The sequence below is a fragment of the Danio aesculapii genome, chromosome 16 (genome assembly GCF_903798145.1).
Source record: "Danio aesculapii chromosome 16, fDanAes4.1, whole genome shotgun sequence".
Lineage (NCBI taxonomy): Eukaryota > Metazoa > Chordata > Actinopteri > Cypriniformes > Danionidae > Danio > Danio aesculapii.
In genome coordinates, this window is record NC_079450.1 from 32,284,470 (window position 1) to 32,305,122 (window position 20,653).

The window sequence follows — 20,653 nt, forward strand, 5'->3', positions numbered from 1 at the left end:
GGTCTCTTTTCAAAAGGTACACATTTGTACTTAAGGGTCCATATTGGTACCTCAAAAGTATATATCAGTACCTAAAAATATTTTTTTCTTTTGTACTTTTGTTCTTTTAAGGTACTAATATGTATTCTTGAGGTATTAATATGGACCTTTTATGTACAAATTTGTACCTTTTGATAAGGTACCACCCCAGTGACAGCTTGCGTGCCTTTATTTCTGAGAGTGTGGCCTGCTGTTTAAATGGATATATACTAATATTTATTCATTCATTCATTCATTTTCTTTTTGTCTTAGTCCCTTTATTAATCTGGGGTGACCACAGCGGAATGAACTGCCAACTTTTCCATCATATGTTTTATGCAGCGGATGCCCTTTCAGCTGCAACCCATCACTGGGAAACATCCATACACACTCATTCACACTAATACACTATGGACAATTTAGCTTACCCAATACACCTACACCACATGTTTTTGGACTTGTGGGAGAAACCGGAGCACCCGGAGGAAACCCATGTGAACACGGGGGGAACTGCTAATATTTAATGTTTTCATTTTTGGCCTAATAAGAAAATAAATGATCAGCTAATATATTACCAATTATTTCTACTGATTGATTCACTTTACATGTGTGCTGCTAGACATGAAGGTTTTGATTGGTGTTTCTATTTGATACTGTTGCATGTAAAAGCGCAAAGACAGAGGTCAGAATCCACATGCAGCTTATTATAAAAGGAGAGTCGAACAGGCTGGGGCAAAACAGGGGCAAACAACAGTGTCAGGGTCATCAACAAAAGATTAACCCAAAACACAGACAATGGTCAGGTCTGATAGCAAATGATTAAAAATCCTGAAACAGCCTGAGGGCAAAAAATAAAGCAAAGCAAGGCTAGAAAAAACAACAAAGGTAAACAGAGAACGCACAGTAATGCCTGAAAAATGAAACAAGAAAATTGTCATAATCATGCACATACTCTCCTTCATATATCCTTCGTAGAAAGGTGTCATGAACACCCCTTGCAGTAACGTGTTACCAAAACATCTTAGTGAATTTAGAATGTTAGAGTTGTTAAAGTGTTTATATATACTGTATACACAAGTAGCAGTGCGATGTGGCTATTTATCGGAACCTTAGTGTCCCACCAGTGCCAATATACAGCCATACTGCACTACTATGAATGTGATAATGCGTTTATACAACAATTTGATGGCACAATCGTGTATATAAAACAGAAAATCAAACACAGAGAGTCTAAAAATCCTTTTGTAGGAGGAACTACTTTCTTCCACCATACATTTACACCCGCAGCTAATGTCAGAACAGCAGAAACCATCACTAATTCACCAATGTCCCTTTATAGCTAGTGTTTGAATGATTCTCCTGTATAATGTCTAAGGTGATGACAAAACAGGTGATTTTGCTCAAATTTTAAGATTATAAGGCTGAACGGCATGAAATGCTATCAGTTGAGAGACATTTCCCAGTATTTCTCTGTAGCAACCGGGATATTACAATAATTAAGGATATTCAGCCTGTCATTTGCTCTGCTCAATGACAGGCTGATGGATGCCGACACGCTGTATCTCCGAAATTATAAATATTTAAAATAGGCCCTATCCTTATAAATAAACTGCATAATTGCAATCTAAACTACTACATTCTCGTCTAAAAATGCCTCAAAAGTACATTGTGTTGTCCAACAGCAGCAATATCTGTAGCAACAACTGTAGTAAGTTTATTCATCTGCTGTCACTCTATGTGGGCAGAGTATTACACAAGGGTGAGGAGGCTGTACGAGTGCTGTTATTATTAGAATTTTGGAGCTATTAGATTCGAGAACCATATATATATATATATATATATATATATATATATATATATATGTGTGTGTGTGTGTATCATGAGGCATTTATATAAATAAGTGACAATAAGTGACAGTAGCCTTATGATTATATAGATATTAGCCCCCCTGTTTATTTTTTACCCCAATTTCTGTTTAACGGAGAGAAGATTTTTTCGACACATTTCTAATCATAATAGTTTTAAAAACTCATTTCTAATAACTGATTTATTTTATCTTTGCCATGATGACAGTAAATAATATTTGACTAAATATTTTGATGATTTGTTCTGTAGACTATCGAAAACAAAAAAAATGCTTAAAGGAGCTAATAATTTTGACCTTAAAATGGCTTTTAAAAAATTAAAAACAGCTTTTATTCTAGCCGAAATAAAACAAATAAGACTTTCTTCAGAAGAAAAAAATATTATCAGACATACTGTGAAAATTTCCTTGCTCTGTTAAACATCATTTGGGAAATATATAAAAAAAAAAAGGAAAAATAAATTCAAAGGGTGTTTAATAATTTTGACTTCAACTGTGTATATATATGAGGTATTTATTTTGTAACATCCTAAAATGAGCAAAGACTATGTTGATGCAAACAGTCATCGCAACTTTCCAAGAATGCATTTTACAAGCAAGTTGATCCAGTTCACAGGCGGTCTGAAGCCCACTGTGTGCGTGTTGGACTGAGTAAGAGCAGCATACAGCCTGCAGGGAGACTCCACCTCTAGAAAGGGCCTTTAACATGATGACTTTGAGTGCAGTGCATAAAAATAGAGCAGATCCCTGTAGGCTCATCTCACCACGACGCTGCCCTGATCAGATGTGGCAATTCAAATGCACAAACCGTCAGTCAAAACTCACTGCTCCAGCCTGCCGCTATCAAAACAATAATCAAACCTCAAATCCCTGCTATGGGGAACCCTTAATATTATACAGCGACTAACACGCATCCAGAATTTGTAACCATGACAACGTGCCTGAAAGAGTGGGAGACACCCACTAGTTTATCCCATCGACCCCTTTTAAGATGCAACATGGGAAATCTATTAATGCACGTCGTGATGCCCGAATGTGTGCCTAGAAAAGGAGGAACGATGTTAGATAGACAAGGGTGTGAATGAAAGTGCTCTCTTTCGATCTCTCTCTTTTTCTCTGGTCTCTGTTCCTCCCGGACGTGTAGAGCGAGCGTTTGCACACCTCGGGCAGCGTGTTTTCATCCAGCTACTGTCACTTATTTGTAGGGATTCAGGTGAGTCCTCATTAAGCATAAGAAACTTGACAGCGTCTAGACAGCACGGCGCAGCTCCAAACACAATGATTCATTTGTTCATTCGTTTTCTCTCTCTTACCTCTCACACACTCGTACGGTCCAGGCAGCGATGATCCACAGGGAGATACTGAAGACTAGCAGCACCGTGCCCGGGCATATGGTCATCAGGGTCTTCATCACAAAGCGTGTGTTAAAGTGCACCTGAAAAGAGGAAAACAAGCAGCCCTGTGATCCCTTTCAGACCGGATTTCACCATTATAATAAATGTTTTTAATGCTTTTACTGATGGATAAGAGGAGCTCTAATGAGTCTTATCTTTAAAAGCTTCAAAATGGTCAAGTAATACTTAATTTACAAGAAAATGCACTTGAATACTTTGTGGAAAAAAGGCTTTCCTTTGCTAAAAACAAATAAAAACAGTTCAAACAAATAAATAACTGTGTTAAATACTAATAAATAACAAATAAGCCTGTTATGATACATAAATCTGTTCACACAAGTTTTAGATACTTCCACTGTGTGCGTTTTTTTCAATTATTTGAACATTATTTACAATGCATCACTTCAAAATTCCTATTGCGAACCTTCAGTTTTGTCACATCACACCACAGCTTAATAATGATTATAATATTTGATCTGTGATGGGTTATGGGTGCCCCATGTTAGCCTGCGCTGCAGTGGAGAGATTAAAGCTGCTGGATTTACAACATGTTAATTCAGCAGCTTCCGCAACAGTAAATACGTGGATAAAAGTGGCTGTTTAACTGTGAAAAGAACGGAGTAAACATTCTAGAAACTTAAACATTTGTGTGTCTGATGTGAATAAAGCACATTCTTATTACTGCCATCTTCATTTCCATCTCCATCTGGATTTTACAATCCATAAATATTGTTTTTCTGGTACTTATGTTTACTATAAATGTACCACAAGCATGTTGCACCGCTTGCTTCAACCTTAAATAACTCAATTTTCACCTTTAATACATCTCTTGCACAATATTCTGCACAACATTGCACAGCCTTATGTGTATAGTTAAGTCTTATGTGTATAGTTAAGTGTCTTATAGTATATGTTAGTTATGCATAAGTTTATTTTTATTTTTTTTTAATTAGCTCTTATGTCTAGTGTCGTGTTTGTATTTTTGATTAATTTATGTAGCACCATTGCGAGACACAACATTTCATTTCTTTTATGTCCACACATGTAGCGGAATGCCATGACTTGATCTATGTGCATTTAAATTAATGTAACCTAAAATAAATATGCATGTATTTGCACTGACTCAGATTATGAAAGCAGATTTGAAGCAGCTGATCACAGCACATTGACCATTCTAATTACATCTGTGTGATCGTACATTCCAGGGACCAGGCAAGACTGATCACACTGGTGTGATTGTATGCCAAAGGGTTAAAAAGTTCCTTATAAATCATGTTACGACAGAAAAAAAGAGATCTATATTATATTAAATAATACAGCAAGCAATTGTGTAGTTTTTGCAAATATCAGTGTATGAGATTGATGTGTTACAATTTAGATACCAAATTGTCTATTTTTAGTAGTTCAAAACAAAGCCAAAGCAGAAAATGTGTGTATCTCATAGGGCTTGCAGTCGACAAGTCTTCCCCCAATAGTCGGTGCTGTCAGAAACAATCGACTACTCGTGCACTAAGCACTCATTTACCATAAATTAAATCAAAATGACAAACGTAACCAACAAACACCACAATCCAAGTTTAAAGCAGCCAACTACAATTGAGGATTAAATTCAATAATATTTTAGATGCCTGACATTAACACCAAGGGGAAACCTCCCAAATGGTCATGTAATGATCATCGATTTTCCTCTACTATCCAGTAGTACTATCCTGCCACTAGCACACAAAGTGAAAGAATTTTTCTTCAGCCGGCAACAAGCGTAACTAAGCAAAGAGCAAGTCTGCATCCCTCTCACGTGGATGCGCTTGTATTTCTAATTGCGAACCAGTAATCCACGAGCTCAACTAAAGACTGTCTGTGGCTTGAGGATGATAGCAGGGATGACTTGTGTTCTTTATAAAAGTCAGATAAAGTAAGATTATATTCCCTAATTATGTGGAAAACAAGGTAAATTTCAAATGATTACATTGCAAGACGTGCATTTTATTCATAACTGCATTGCTTTTTTTTCTACGATGCTCTCTACATGATGTCTGCATTTTAAAATATCATGTAATCGTTTGTTTGTTTACTGTGTTTATGTATATTTTATTTATAAATTTATTATTTATTTAAATAATTTATTTACAAATAGTTTATTGATTATTTATTCCATTCCATTTATTCAATTTCCATTTGGCTATATATTGTCGCTTGTTGAACTATTTCTTTTCCAAAGCACTGCTGGTAACTTAAATATTAACTTTTTAAAAAAATTTTATTAGGCTACTTGTTGTATAACTGATTATTTTGAGCTGTTTCATACAAAGTAATCTATACAATTATATCTCAAATTCATCAAACTGTAATTTAGCCAATTTAGTGTTATATAGTATATATATATATATATATATATATATATATATATATATATTATATATATATATATATATATATATATATATATATATATATATATATATATATATATATATATATATATATATATATATATATATATATATATATATATATATATATATAACCAACTGTACCAACAGACATATTTTTCTACTTGTTTAATGTTTAAATATATGTTTATATATATATATATATATATATATATATATATATATATATATATATATATATATATATATATATATATATATATATATATATATATATATACATACATATACATATATATATACATATACATATATATACATATATATACATATATACATATACATAGATAGATAGATAAAAATATGTCTGTTGGTACAGTTGGTCTCTTATGGTGGTTTTATTCACATAAAAAAAAATCTATTAAAAAAACATAATTTAAAACATCAAAGGTTGTGCAATACTTTTTGTACAAAATGACTGTAACCTGAACGACAGTATCATAACTTATATGAAACACTGTGTTGGTCCTGACTAAAATCTAAGTTCAAATTTCAGCTTTGTTCCAATTTTCAGCTCAGTCTAAATCCATTGAAGCCCTTTCCTACGGTGTTTCAAGAACAAGAAGTGTTGCTACTATTTTGTGCATTATAAATAGATTAAAAACAATCATTTTCATTATCGTCCTCATCGTTATTATTGATTTGTGTTACGAAAAATTCGCACAAAGAGCAGCTCTTCAGAGCAAAGGCGGAGATCTCTTAGCTAAGATTGACCACACCGTCATTAATGATAAAACAGCACATGAGAGCAAAGAGAATTGCATTTACATCTCTTTGAAACAAGAGCTTCTCTCAAAGGACAAAGTGATTACCCTCTCCAATCAGCCATTCAAATGAAACCACATCAGGACTCTTTTCCACCTGTTTTGGATTATGTCAACGGCAGCAGAGGACAAAACTCAAACTTTGAACCATCAAGCACTTCACAGCCACGCCAGTCATCCGTCAACCTTTAAGCACAAAGCTGAATAGATATACAATATTCAGAGACATCAATCAGCCATCTAAAGGGGGAGCAGAGATAAACCTGCTTGAAAAACGAACAGCCATCAATCATAAAATCCATTACAACAGAAAATTCATCAGTCATCAAATGACACCGTGCTGTGATGCTGCATCCTAACAATGCAAAAATAATTCAATTACGCTCCTGTCCAACACTGACCTTCAGCTGAGGCTTGTCGCTTTTACGTCTTTAAATGCCAACATACACCAAATATATGCGTTTTGCAGCAACCATCTAAAAGAAGCAGCACTACTAACATCATTAGAGACATGGCAGTAGTTCAGCTCTGTACATAATAAGGTAGCTTTTCCAGTAATAAGCCCCTATTTTCCAGTAAGTAGCAGTGTAGTTTGACAAAATGTCACATTTTATGTCACATTGTGTTGTACACAAAGCATTACAGCTGAGCTAACTAAATGATAATGAAAAGCACTCTGCTAAAATGTACTCGGCACTGGTCTGATTTAGTTTTATGAATGGGTTCATTCATGAGGTGCAAGTAAATAAATGTTTCCCAAAGAAACAATTCCCAGAGTCTTTCCTGTAGAAGGTCATTCGCCACCATTGCCTCCTTGTGTGAAATGTTAAATTAAATGTGAACCTGAACCACAAAACTAGTCTTATGTTGCACAGGTATCATTTTGGCAATAGCCAATAATACATACATTCTTCTTTTATGACAAAAATCATTAGGATATTAGGGACAGATCATGTTCCATGAAGAGATTTTGTGAATTTCCTACAGTAAATATATCAAAACTGTATGTTTCATTAGTAGTTTGCATCCTTAAAAACTTAATTTGGACAACTTTAAAGGCAATTTTCTTATTTATTCATTCACTTTTCTGCTTAGTCTCTTTATTCATCTGGGGTCGCCACAGCAGAATGAACCGGTAACTTATCCAGTATACTGTATGTTTTACATAGCAGATGGCCTTCCAGCTGCAACCCAGTACTGGGACACACTCATTCACACACACTCTTACATTACGGCCCATTTGGACTGTGGTGGAAACCGGAGCACCTGCAGGCACGTGACACGGGGAGAACATGCAAACTCCACACAGAAATGCCAACTTACCCAAATGGGACACGAATCTGCAACCTTCTTGATGTGAGGCGTCAGTGCTAACCATTGAGCCACTGTGTCGTCTAGATTATCTCAATATTTAGATTTTTTTTACACCCTCAAATTTGAGATTTTCTAATAGTTGTGTCCCGGCCAAATTCAAATCCCATATCCTAACAAACCATACATCATTGAACAACTTATTTATTCAGCTTTTAAGTAAAGTTTATTTATAAACTAATTTTGAGTGGATCATGTGCTTATGATTGGTTGCGGCTGGTCCCGCATAATCCAATTTATGATTTACCAATCAGACGATTCCTAAGCCACTATAAATATCCTAAGTTCCATCTAACAGCCATCTTTGTTTTGAAGAATCCCCCCTTGCACCCCAACTCCTCCCCTTTTCCTAGATGGGTGACATGGTGGCCCAGTGGTTAGCACTGTTGCCTCACAGCAAGTGACATCACGTCACTGGTTCTACTCCTTACCAAGCCAGCTGACGTTTCTGTGCAGAGTTTACAGTTCTCCCCGTGCTCACGTTTTTAAGCTCAACTTAAGTTAATTGACTAATCAAAATCGGAACCATGGACGTGCTCCTAGTAAGTAGTTATCTCTTAAGAGCAATCCCTATCTGTTCATTAGCTGCTATAGCAGGGGCGTTCTCGAGATCTACTTAAGCTCAAACTCCCTTTCGCCTTGAATCTTATGAGCTCAGGGCTCTCTCCCGGGACAGCATGCCAAACAAGCTTTATAATCAATCATCAGCTCAGTGTGAACTCTTGAAATTATGTATAAATCCTCCATTTTTTTTTTAAAGTTGTCCCTTGTGAGTGGTTTTGTGGTCCATGGTCATAAATGATTGCTGTTTTCAACTCATTAAGGTCAAATGTATCTGTACATTTACAATGTAATGAAGATTCACTAAAATTACTCTATGTTTTTGAGCAAGAGAAATATGCTGTGTCCGAAATTGCATACGTCCCTACTATATAGAATGTGAAAAACAGTATGTGAACTGAGTAGAGAAGTACTTGGATTACATACTACTTCTGCCAAGATTCTGATGCGCATCCAATGAACAATTTAGTATCCCATAAGGCCAGGGGAGAAAATTTATGAATAGGGGGGGAAGTGACAAAACTGACACGGGTAAGTCATGTGATAACAACAAATAGTCAATGTAGCTTTTTTGAATCTATTAATACTACTCATACTCACACAATTTAGAACATACTTTTCTAATGGTCATGAAGTAAATTGACATTCATATGTAGAATATATTCAAGTAGAATTCAATTTCAGATAGTGTTCTTATATAGTTTCATATTGATATTTTTTTTTTGGGTCACACTTTATTTTGATGGTTCGTTTGTTGAATTTAGGTTAAATTGCATCTACATGCTAACTATTTCTCATTAGATTATAAGTAGACTGTTAGGTTGGTGTTAGGGTAAGTGGACATGTACTTGCTAAGTTTCATATAGCCAGTTAAATGTCTGTTGAAGGAGCAGTCTCGACAAATATTAAGCAGACAGTCTACTAATACTCAAATGGTCAATCAAAATAAAGTGTTACCTTTTTTTCGAATGAATATTTAACAAGATTAACATCTTCTACAAATGACACATGCTTTAGGACAACTTTTTTATGTATCTAACACCTTCTATTTCTGACACTTTCTCTACTGTATCTATCTGAGTGGATAAAGCTGAGAGTCTAGGCATTCAAGTGGAAAAAAGCTGCATGTGTGCAAGTGAGGTGCTTTATTCTTCCAAATCCCTGAATATGCAATTGTTTGACTCTATGATAACTGCACATGATCAAACTGTGATAAACTGTCACATAGGTATTCTGCAACCACAGTATGTTGATCCCTGCTCTGCCATGTCTGAGTGTTTCACCACCTTTTGAGGTGGATTTGGTTCTGCTTTTTACTTGCAACATTTAGTCTTCAAAACTCCTTACTCAAAGCTAGTCACCTACATTTTTAATAATATGGGTGAGGGGTTTTGAAATCGGCATCAACTGGTGGTCACCAAAAAGATTAAAGAAAAACTGTAAAAATGTTTAAACAATTAATGTTCAAATAAGCAAAAATAAAAAATAAAAAATAAAAAAAATACAGATTTCAACATTATCTTTGGATTTTATTGTGCTAGTTTTAAGCACGAGATCTGTAGTATATTCACAACTAATCATCATTCAGAGTGCAGCAGAATAGCCCCTCATTGCAAAGATAGTTAGTATACATTGACATAAGGGGGGACCTTTTTATACAGAAATATATACACTTACCGGCCACTTTATTAGGTACACCTTACTAGTACCAGGTTGGACCCCCTTTTGTCTTTATTTAAAGGATTACCTTCATGGCATAGATTCAGCAAGGTACTGGAAATATTCAGAGATTTTGGTCCACATTGACATGATAGCATCACGCAGTGATGCAAATCTCCAGTTCCACCACATCCCAAAGGTGCACTATTGGATTGAGATCTGGTGACTGTTGAGACCATTTGAGTACAGTGAACTCATTGTCATGTTCAAGAAACCAGTCTAAGATGATTCTGAGCTTTATGACATGGTGTGTTATCCTGCTGGAAGTAGCCATCAAAAGTTGGGTACATTGTAGTCATAAAGGGATGGACATAGTCAACAACAATACACAGGTAGGCTGTGTAATTGACACGATGCCCAATTGGTACTAATGGGCCCAAAATGTGCCAAGAAAATATCCCCCACACCATTATACCACTATCACCAGCCTAAACCATTGATACAAGGATGGATCCATGATTCATGTTGTGGACGCCAAATTCTGACACTATTATCTAAATGTTGCAGCAGAAATTGAGACTCATCAGACCAGGCAACGTTTATCCAATCTTCTATTTTTCAATTTTGGTGAGCCTGTGCAAATTGTAGCCTCAGTTTCTTGTTCTTAGCTGACTACATGGCACCCGATGTGGTCTTCTGCTGCTGTAGCCCATCCGCCTCAAGTATCAATGTGTTTTGCATTCATAGATGCTCTTCTGCATACAAGTGGTTGTAACAAGTGGTTATTTGAGTTACTGTTGCCTTTCTATCAGCTCGAACCAGTCTAGTCATTGTTTTCAAACCTCTGGCATCAACAAAACTGCTGCTCGCTAGATATTTTCTCTTTTTATGACTATTCTCTGCAAACCCTAGAGATGGTTATGCGTAAAAATCTCAGTAGATCAGTAGTTTCTAAAATACTCAGACCAGCCCGTCTGGCACAAACAACCCTGCCACATTCTAAGTCATTTAAATCACCTTTCTTCCAAATTTTGAACTGTTTGAACTGCAGCACATCGTCTTGACCATGTCTACATGCCTAAATGCTATGAGTATCATGAGCTATGAGTACCATGTGATTGACTGATTAGAAATTTGCGTTAACAAGCAGTTGGACAGGTGTACCTACTAAAATGGCCGGTGAGTGGATGATTCATTTTTAAATATTTTGGTAATAAATTAATCATTAAAAGCTTTTTCTTTTCCATCTCTCCACACTTGTTCTGCTTACAGATGGCAGAAGATGAGTGGATAGTGTGTAACTTTTTGTGTAAAATAACTTATTTAAAATAACTTCTTGTGTAAAATAACGTCTTTGATTTTCAATATCAGAGTGGTTTTAGATTAATATGATACAAGCTCATTTATAGACAATGCATAGTTGATCATAAATAATATTCATTTTAATAAATAATCAAATTATACTGTGCTTGTTTGGGGCTTTTGTTTACATTTTTATAACTTGCAACAGTTTAAAAGCAGCTGTTACACTTAAAGACTTGGCTATTTGTTAGGTCAGTGTAAAATCTTTAACCATCAGTAAAGCTGACAGGTTCATCGCTCTCTAGAGACTGAACAAACAGCATAACCACACACAAAACCTCTTCCTCCAGCGCTGAAAACCACAGGCCTTGGCACTCATGATTGTCATCGTAAAACTGAACTTTACTGCTCTCAGCCTCACTTCGTACAGCCTTTCTCTAAGATGAACAGATTGAGCTCTTTTCAGCAAAGACATACAGTCAGGATTGGAGGGACAATAGCGTTTTTTTTCTTCCCTGAGAGGATGTGTTTATTGAATCTGGGCGCAAGTGGGCCATTGAATCCAGATGGAAAGGGAGAAGCTAGCAAGCTGATGATGCTTCTACAATACTTGACGTTAGTGAACCACTAGCATTCCATTCATCTCAATAGCAGTAGCTTCAAGTGTGTGATTGACACCTTTAGGACTCTTAACAGGAATTTGGTGATATGAAAAAACGATTTACACTGTCAAAAATAGCTAAAAAATCTAAAGTAAAAATCTGTCATCGGTTAACACTAGGTTTCCTTACTATTGAGCTTATTCTGCAATGTGTAAGTAAGCTCTTTTTGCAATCATTTTAATAATTTAGATTCTTTTGCCTATGGAGGAAATAGTTATAGGAATACTGTAAGAAATGGCCCAACTACTTGGTCTACAAACAAGTGTGTTTATGACTACACTTAATAATAAAAAATAATATAATAATACCGGTTTGCAAAATCAAGCAGCATAACAAGCTGTTGTTATGGCTAAAAATCAATGAAAAAAAGTAGTCTTACATGAACAAATAATGTCAATATGCAGTGAATAATAGTAAATTGATTTTCCCAGAATAACACTGTGCACCTTCTCCATTAGTATGTTTCCATTTGAGATGAATTCTGCTTAAGCTTACGTCTTTCTTATTACCACCTGCTTTTGTTGGTATTTTTGTTTGTGTATTACAAAGATACAATGTGTATATGTTGATACTTCCTAATGATGGCGTATTAACACTGTATAAATGAATGAAATACAGTAGATTAGTGAAAGTTCAGAAATGTTGTTAAACTGTGTTGTTTAATATGTAAAAAAACATATTATAGGGTAGAATATGAATGAACTAGTGCATTTTATCATGCCATTTTCAAAAGAAAATAAGCCACATTTCAGAATATCTGAACGAAAATGATCATCAGAAAACTCAATTAGCAAGCAAATATGGGCAGCCATGCCTTTGTTCATTATAAAAAATTGTTGCACATTTGTTAAATATAAAAAACATGAAAAATCACATGCACATACGTATTCACAGCCTTTGTCGTGAAGCTCTAAATTGAGCTCAGGTACATTCTGTTTTCAATGATCATTCTTGAGATGTTTCAGCAACTTAATTGGAGTTCACCTGTGGTCAATTCAGTTGATTGGACATGATTTGAAAAGGCATACACCTGTCTATATAAGGTCCCAAGGTTGACAGTGCATGTCAAAGCACAAACCAAGCATGAAGACAAAGGAATTGTCCATAGACCTCCCAAACAGGATTGTCTCAAGGCACAAGGCTGGGGGAAGGTTACAGAAAAATTTCACTCTGTCTGAGTTTCAACATTCTTCTGTGGAGAAAGGAGAACCTTACAGAAGGACAACCATCTGTACAGCAATCCACCAATCAGGCCTGTATGGTAGAGTGGCCAGACGGAAGCCACTCCCTGCCTGGAATTTTCCAAAAGGCATCTGAAGGACTCTCAGACCATAAGAAATCAAATTCTCTGGTCTGATGAGAGTAAAATTGAACTCTTTGGGTGAATGCCAGGCATTACGTTTGGAGAAAACCAGGCACTGCTCATCACCAGGCTAATACCATCCCTACAGTGAAGCATTGTGGTGGCAGCATCATGCTGTGGGGATGTTTTTCAGCAGCAGGAACTGGAAGACTAGTCAGGATAGAGGGAAAGATGAATGCAGCAATGTACAGAGACACCCTGGACAGACTGGGCTGACGGTTCATCTTCCAGTAGGACAATGACCTAAAGCACACTGCCAAAATATCAATGGAGTGGCTTTCACAACAACTCGGTGAATGTCATTGAGTGGCCCAGCCAGAGCCCAGATCTAAATCCTATTGAGCATCTCTGGAGAGATCTGAAAATGGCTGTACACCGTCGCTTCCCATCTAACCTGATAAAGCTTGAGAGGTACTGCAAAGAGGAATGGGCAAAAATTCCCAAAGACAGGAGTGCCAAGCTTGTGACATCATATTCAAAAAGAATTGTGGCTGTAATTGCTGCCAAAGGTGCAACAACAAAGTATTGAGCAAAGGCTGTGAATACTTATGTGCATGTGATTTTCAGGTTTTTTATTTTTAATAAAATTGCAACAATTTCAAAAAAAAAAAATTTGACATTGCCATTATGGGCTATTGTGTGTAGAATTTTGAGGAAATAAATTAATTTAATCCATTTTGCAATAAGGCTGTAACATAAAAAATGTGGAAAAAGTGAAGCGCTATGAATACATTGTATGTCTGAATTCATAGTTAAAAATATGAATTAGCACGCTGAACTGTCAGTTTTGACCTCTGACCTTGTTGAGTGCCCCTATGCTGCGGGAGGAGGCGTCCGTGAAGAGCTTGCTATGTAGCAGCATGACGCGGGCGATGAGGTAGAGTCTAAGGAACATGGGTACAGACAGCACCATGTCTAGATCTGCCTCCGCCTGCGAGGGAGCATAGGAGAAGGCCAGTCTCGCCCGCCACATAAACTTGAAGTCCCCGGGCACCGGGTGAACCGCCGAAACGATCAGCTCCAGAGCGATAAGCAGCACCCTCTCCATGGTCATGGCGATTCGCCAGTCGTCTGCACCATTGTCGATGACGAAAAGCTGAAGGGGGAAAAGACAGAATTGGAATGTTAAATAATGCAAATTGAGCAGAGTTTCCCTGCAAAATTTCAATTTACATAATAGATGTCACATTTGTATTCAGTCTTTTTAAAAGGAGGACTCAAGGGAACACAGCAGTCACTAGCTACAACAATGACATAAGACGAAGAAATAAAAATCCAGGCTTCATGAAAAGCTTTATTACTTGTTATTTTAATCGAACACCGTGTTCGGATCAGATGGAGTGCTGTAAGGCAATTAAGAAAACGCATAGATTTGAGTTTCAGTATTTCTACACACAAAAAAATGAATCATTAAATTTGCTATTTTTTTTTCAGTTAGTTATCTGGGTTGAATTTAAACAAACAAATTAACCTGAATATTGGTAAATTTTATTTGTTTGTTTAAATTCAACCCATACAAATAGTTTGCAACAATTTAGCAAAAATCATCATTTTCAGTGTAAATTTATTTATTATCCAGAAATGTGAGAGAAAAAAACACAACACATTGGAATACGTTATAAAAAAATAAATAATTAAAAAATAAAATAAAGGGGTGACATGCGCAGAGGGTAGCACGATTGTCACAGCAAGAAGCTCCTCACAGCAAGAAGGTTGCTGGGTCAGTTTGGATTTCTGTGTGGAGTTTGCATGTTCTTCCTGTGTTCGTGTGGGTTTCCCCCACAGTCCAAACATGTGCAGTATAATAAGCTAAATTTAACGTTTTGTATGAGTGTGTGAATGCCAATTGTTGGGTGTTTGGTGTATGGGTGTTTCCCAATGTTGGGTAGCTGGATGTGCTGGATAAGTTGGTGGTTCATTCAGCTGTGGCGACCCCAGATTAATAATGGGACTAAGCCAAAAGAAAATGAATGAATGAATGAGTGAATAAATAAAGTAAAATAAAATTCATTCATTCATTCATTCATTCATATTCCTTTCAGCTTAATCCCTTTATTTATAAGGGGTCGCCCTTTCAGCCGCAACCCATCACTGGGTTACATTCAGGGGCACCCCCAAGGGGTGGCCAGGGGTGGCCGTGGCAAAACTCTGGCCACCCCAATATGATTTTGCTGTTGACATTATTCATTTAAATGTACTTATGTAAATTGCCAATATTTCATTAAATAAATAAATAAATAAAATGCAGCCACTAAATCATTGTTGGTGCCACTGACGTAGCTGATTCTCTACCTCTCACCCTCAGCGCTGGTTCAACGCTGGTGAAAGCAAACTGACGCATGCGCACAGAAAACCATTCCCGTGCGCCTCATGCATTCCTGTGTGAATACTGGTTGTTTACATGCACGCCGATAAAACACGCGCCGCTCATGCGCCGTGAAACTGGAGTAACAGACTTACGTGTCTGTGTCGGCACGCAGCGAGTTTTGCAAGTCGACTAAACTAAAGTTTATATAATATGATGATGATGATGTAACTTTCACTAAGCATGGCTATAAAGCAGAAAGGATTGATAAAGTGTCAGGAAGGTAAGACTTCATAACATTAATTCTCGGCCATGAGTCGGGTCTAGGACAACAGATAATTCTATAAAACATATATTTTTGTATTCTTTATATTTGTCATATTTAATATTCATGCAAAAGGTTTCTTAAGTGATCTTAGCATATCACTCCAGTAACATTTAGGATTGAATTCTGTTATTTATTTAGAATAATAATTGTATAATAATATTGATAATAATTGTATTTATTTGGAATAAATATAAATAAATTGTTATATTTATTGAATAAAAATCGAACAATTTAAGGGGGGTGGGGGGTGTATGGGGTGGTTCGCCCAGGGTGCCATTTAAACTAGAACCGCCACTGCCCTACCCTATCATCGTTGACAGCAGGCACACACCTTCAATATACAGCAATGGCAATTTAATTTACCTGAAGATACATCAATAGAAGAAGCTGCATTAATAATATTGTGGCTCAAAAAGGGATATGGGTAAATGATATTATTAGGGTCTGTATAGTAAGTGTGTGTGTATAGTAATGCCTTTTGTTCAGTTTGTTCATTTGTTTGTTTTATTTATTAACTCATTAATCTTGATTAATTTTAGACATGGCATATACTGTATGCTGTACATTAAAAGTATGTGAAAAATAACTGAAAAGTTATTTATATATATGAAAAGTGTTTTTAAACTAAATATTGATTTTTATTTGGTTTGCACATGTACTTGCTGAATTATTTCAAGGAAAAAATTGCAATATTTTTTTAATTCATTTTCTTTTCGGCTTAGTCGCCACAGCGGAATGAACTTATCCAACACATGTTTTACGCAGCAGATGCCCTTCCAGCTGCAACCCATCTCTCGGAAACATCCATACACACTCATTCACTACGAACAATTTAGCCTACCCAATTCACCTGTACCGCATGTCCTTGGACTGTGGGGGAAACCGGAGCACCCGGAGGAAACCCACGCAAACGCAGGGAGAACATGCAAACTCCACACAGAAACGCCAACTGACCCAGCCGAGGCTCGAACCAGCAACCTTCATGCTGTGAGGCGACAGTGCTACCTACTGTGCCACCGCGTTGCCCTGTAATATTTCAAGAGTAATTAATTAAATGAATTAAAACTACAATATTTCATTTACCAGAAACAAAAATATAACATTACACTGAATTCATTATTTTTTGTGTGCCACCCAAAGATTTGGTGCGGCCTCTTCTGGCCACCCCTAAGAAAATTTTCTGGGGGCGCCACTGGTTACATACACACTCATTCACACGCAAACTACGAACAATTTATCTTACCCAATTCACCTATACCGCATGTCTTTGGACTTGGAAACCGGAGCACCCGGAGGCATGCAAACTCCACACAGAAATGGCAACTGACCCAGCTGAGGCTCGAACTAGCTACCTTCTTGCTGTGAGGTGATTGCGCTGCCTACTGCATTACCGTGACGCCCCAATAAAATTAAATAAACAAGAAAATTACTTTATCCCAACATTTATTTTCTTGTTTATTGCTTTTTAAAATATAATGATCATCTTGTAATCCAAAAACCCGACAGAGAACCAGCAGGGCCATGTGTTCCCGCAGGATTTTTTGATGGGATTTTCATCTGAAGCATGTCTTTGTGTAATTTACATTGACCAAAACAGAAAAGCCTTAACAAACAACCATCTCAATTCATAAATGCTTCATAAATCAAAAAGCTATTCAACAAAACCCATTAGAAACTCCAGAGGGAACCCAAAAATGCAAATACTCCTTCGTATTTCACACCCAAACACCTTCATTAAACACAAAACACACTCTCATCGGCTAAAGTTGTTACACCGCACAAATATTTCCGCTTTCAGCAACGGACAAAACAAATAGCTTGTCACGTCATGCCTCTCAGCATCCAACAACAACAAAAAAAGTCGAACCGCATGAACCACATAACCATTCATCATCCGCTTAATCAAAAAAAAAACTTCAATTACAAATTAATAATTCAGATTGGCTCATTAGAACGACTAATAAACGGAGCTGCCATCATACGAACTCAACCACCATAGTGTGTTTGCAGGAGGCGAAAAGCGGAGAAAACAGATTGATGAGCCGCACAATGAGAACACGCTCAGATAGTCATTTTATCCTGGCGGCGACGCCAAACAGATCGAGCAATAAGCAAACAGAATTCCTCTGGCATAATGTCTACTGACAGTTATATGAGCCTCTGCTTCTCTCCTTCTCTCTCCCAGTGCAACTCGGTGTCAGGCGGTATATCAGCGGAGCCTAACGACGAAAACGGGAAGCTAATTGTGCTGGCTGGCGGCGCTAGATGTGTTTAATGTTAATTGTAAGTGTTAGATTGCCGAGGTTTGTTTAATTGATAAGCAGAAGGCAAGCAGGGTTTTCCCCACTGAGACATGCGCACACACACACACACACACTGGAAATGATTACATGGGAATCCTGAATACTCATGAATGAAGTCTACGACATATATTATGCTTGCCTATGTTCATGGAAAGGTTGTGTCACAGTGCAACAGGTCTTGCTGGCATCCGATGCTTATGTAATTGCTCGTACATGTGTGTGTGTGTGTGTGTGTGTGAAGGGCACAGTGCATGTTGTATGGCTGTAAAATGCGCATGTTTTTTTTTTTCTGGAAAAGCCAGCCTCGTCATGGTGACTGTTGCCTAGGCGACAACATCAAAGACCAGCCAAGCTTAATTAGGGTCCCCTGGTGAGAGAGGAAGAGAATGACTGTGTGTTTGTGTGCGTGAATGTGTGTGTTTGTGCATGTGTGTGTGAGTGCACAAGAGAGAGAGTGAGATGGAGGTGGAAGGCAGGGAAAGAACCGAGAAAGGGAATGAATGTGCAGGGAAAATACGCTCGTGTGGGTGGAAGGAGAATGAAAGGGAATATGCAAGTGTGTGTGTGCATGGATGGCATGTATGAATAATGGTTGACTGATATGACTTATGAATAATGCTTGACCGATATGGGTCCTAATGACTGATGCCACTGACATCTACAATGGGCTGTGGCTGATTCGATGTCATTTTTTGTATCTGAATGAATTATTGAAAATCAGGGGACTGAGGCATAGACAGTATGACGGAAATTAAATGATATGATTAAGCACAACCCCCAATCAGAAAAAGTTGGGACAGTACAGAAAACGTAGTTTAAAAGAAAGTAGTGATTTCCAAATTTACTTTGACTTGTATTTCATTGCAGACAACATGAACACAAAATATTTCAAGTTTTGTCTGGTCAACTTCATTTCATTTGTAAATACACATCCTTTCCGGTCATTCAAACCTACAACACATTCTAAATAAAGACGGGACAGGAGCAGCTTAGGGTTCTCCGGTAAATTGGTTAACTAATGATGTGATTTGAAACAGGTGTTGTCAACAGGTGATTGTAATTATGATTTGGTACATAAGCGGCATACAAGAAAGGTCTAGTACTTTATAAGCAAAGATGGGCCAAGGTTTGCCTTCAAATACGTGAGAAAATTATGGAAATGTTTAGAAACAATGTTCCTCAAAAAAGGTAGGAAGACATTTGGAGCATTTCATTTTCACCTTCAAAATTGCATAAAATATTTAAAAGACTCAAGGAATCTGGAGGAATTTCAGTGTGTAGAGGACAAGGGCACAAGCCTAGGAAGAACAGCCGTGATCTCCGATCCCTCTGGTGGTACTGCATCAAGAATCGTCATTCACCTATAGGCAATATCACCACTTTGGCTCAGAATACGTAGTTATATCCACAAATGCCAGAGAAAACTGTACTGTGCCAAAAGGAAGCCCTATGTTAACAGTGTCCAAAAGTGCTGTTGAATTCTCTGGGCTCTAAGGCATCTGTGATGGACCATGACACAGTGGAAAATAGAGGTGTGAACCTAGGCTGGTCTCACGGTTCAGTTCGGTTATGATTATCATGCCATCAATTCGGTTCAATTCGATATCTTGGTGCATCATGGTGCATTGACGGTGCTTTCCATACACAATTATATATTTTACTTCACAGCACAAGAAAACTGTATAAATATATTTATATTTCTATATTATTTGTAATACAATTTTTTCCTTTGATAAAAGTCAGAACTGTACCTTTAAAAACTCAAGTACAGTACATGCACAGAATAACATGAGCATTTATAGCAAATAAACAAATGTAAATATCCCGCTCGCTTTATGAGCCCTGTCGAGCGAGTTCTTACACCTCTATGATTGGTCACCCACTCAACAGAAGAGGCTGCAATTGGCTCTAATGCTCTGGTGCTGTTCACCGATGAGTGACACTGATAAACGGCAGCGGCGATTACAGCTGATCCATGATAGACACAGTGGAGAAAACTTGCTCTGCAGACAAACGCTCGTGTCTGGATCCACAAGTTTCACAATAACAGCCGAGAGGAGAGGAAACGTCACGCCAGCAGGGCCACAGAGAGAGAGAAATGGAGTTTACTTTCATTTTCTTAATCGCAGTAAAATAGGGGTTTCTGCTGTAACTTCAGGATCAGTGAAAGACTGTCCAGCAAACACTCATATTTAAATTACTCGTGGTCATCTCCCTCGCCATAGTAATCTACCGCGACATCACGCATATGAGATAAATTACATCAGAACGTAATAACTGGTTATGATCCATTACTGAACCGATACCGA

The 20,653-nt window shown here is 37.2% G+C and overlaps 1 protein-coding gene across 1 annotated transcript in view; it reads right to left on the reverse strand.

Moving 5' to 3' along the window:
- kcnn3 (potassium intermediate/small conductance calcium-activated channel, subfamily N, member 3) overlaps positions 1–20,653 on the reverse strand; it is a 125,072-nt gene that overhangs the window by 39,684 nt on the left and 64,735 nt on the right. Inside the window, exons 4-5 of the mRNA XM_056475870.1 lie at positions 14,208–14,504; positions 3,196–3,317 (exon numbers count right to left, since the gene is read on the reverse strand). Coding sequence (XP_056331845.1) covers positions 3,196–3,317; positions 14,208–14,504 — 419 coding nt within the window. The remainder of the gene's footprint in view (positions 1–3,195; positions 3,318–14,207; positions 14,505–20,653) is intronic.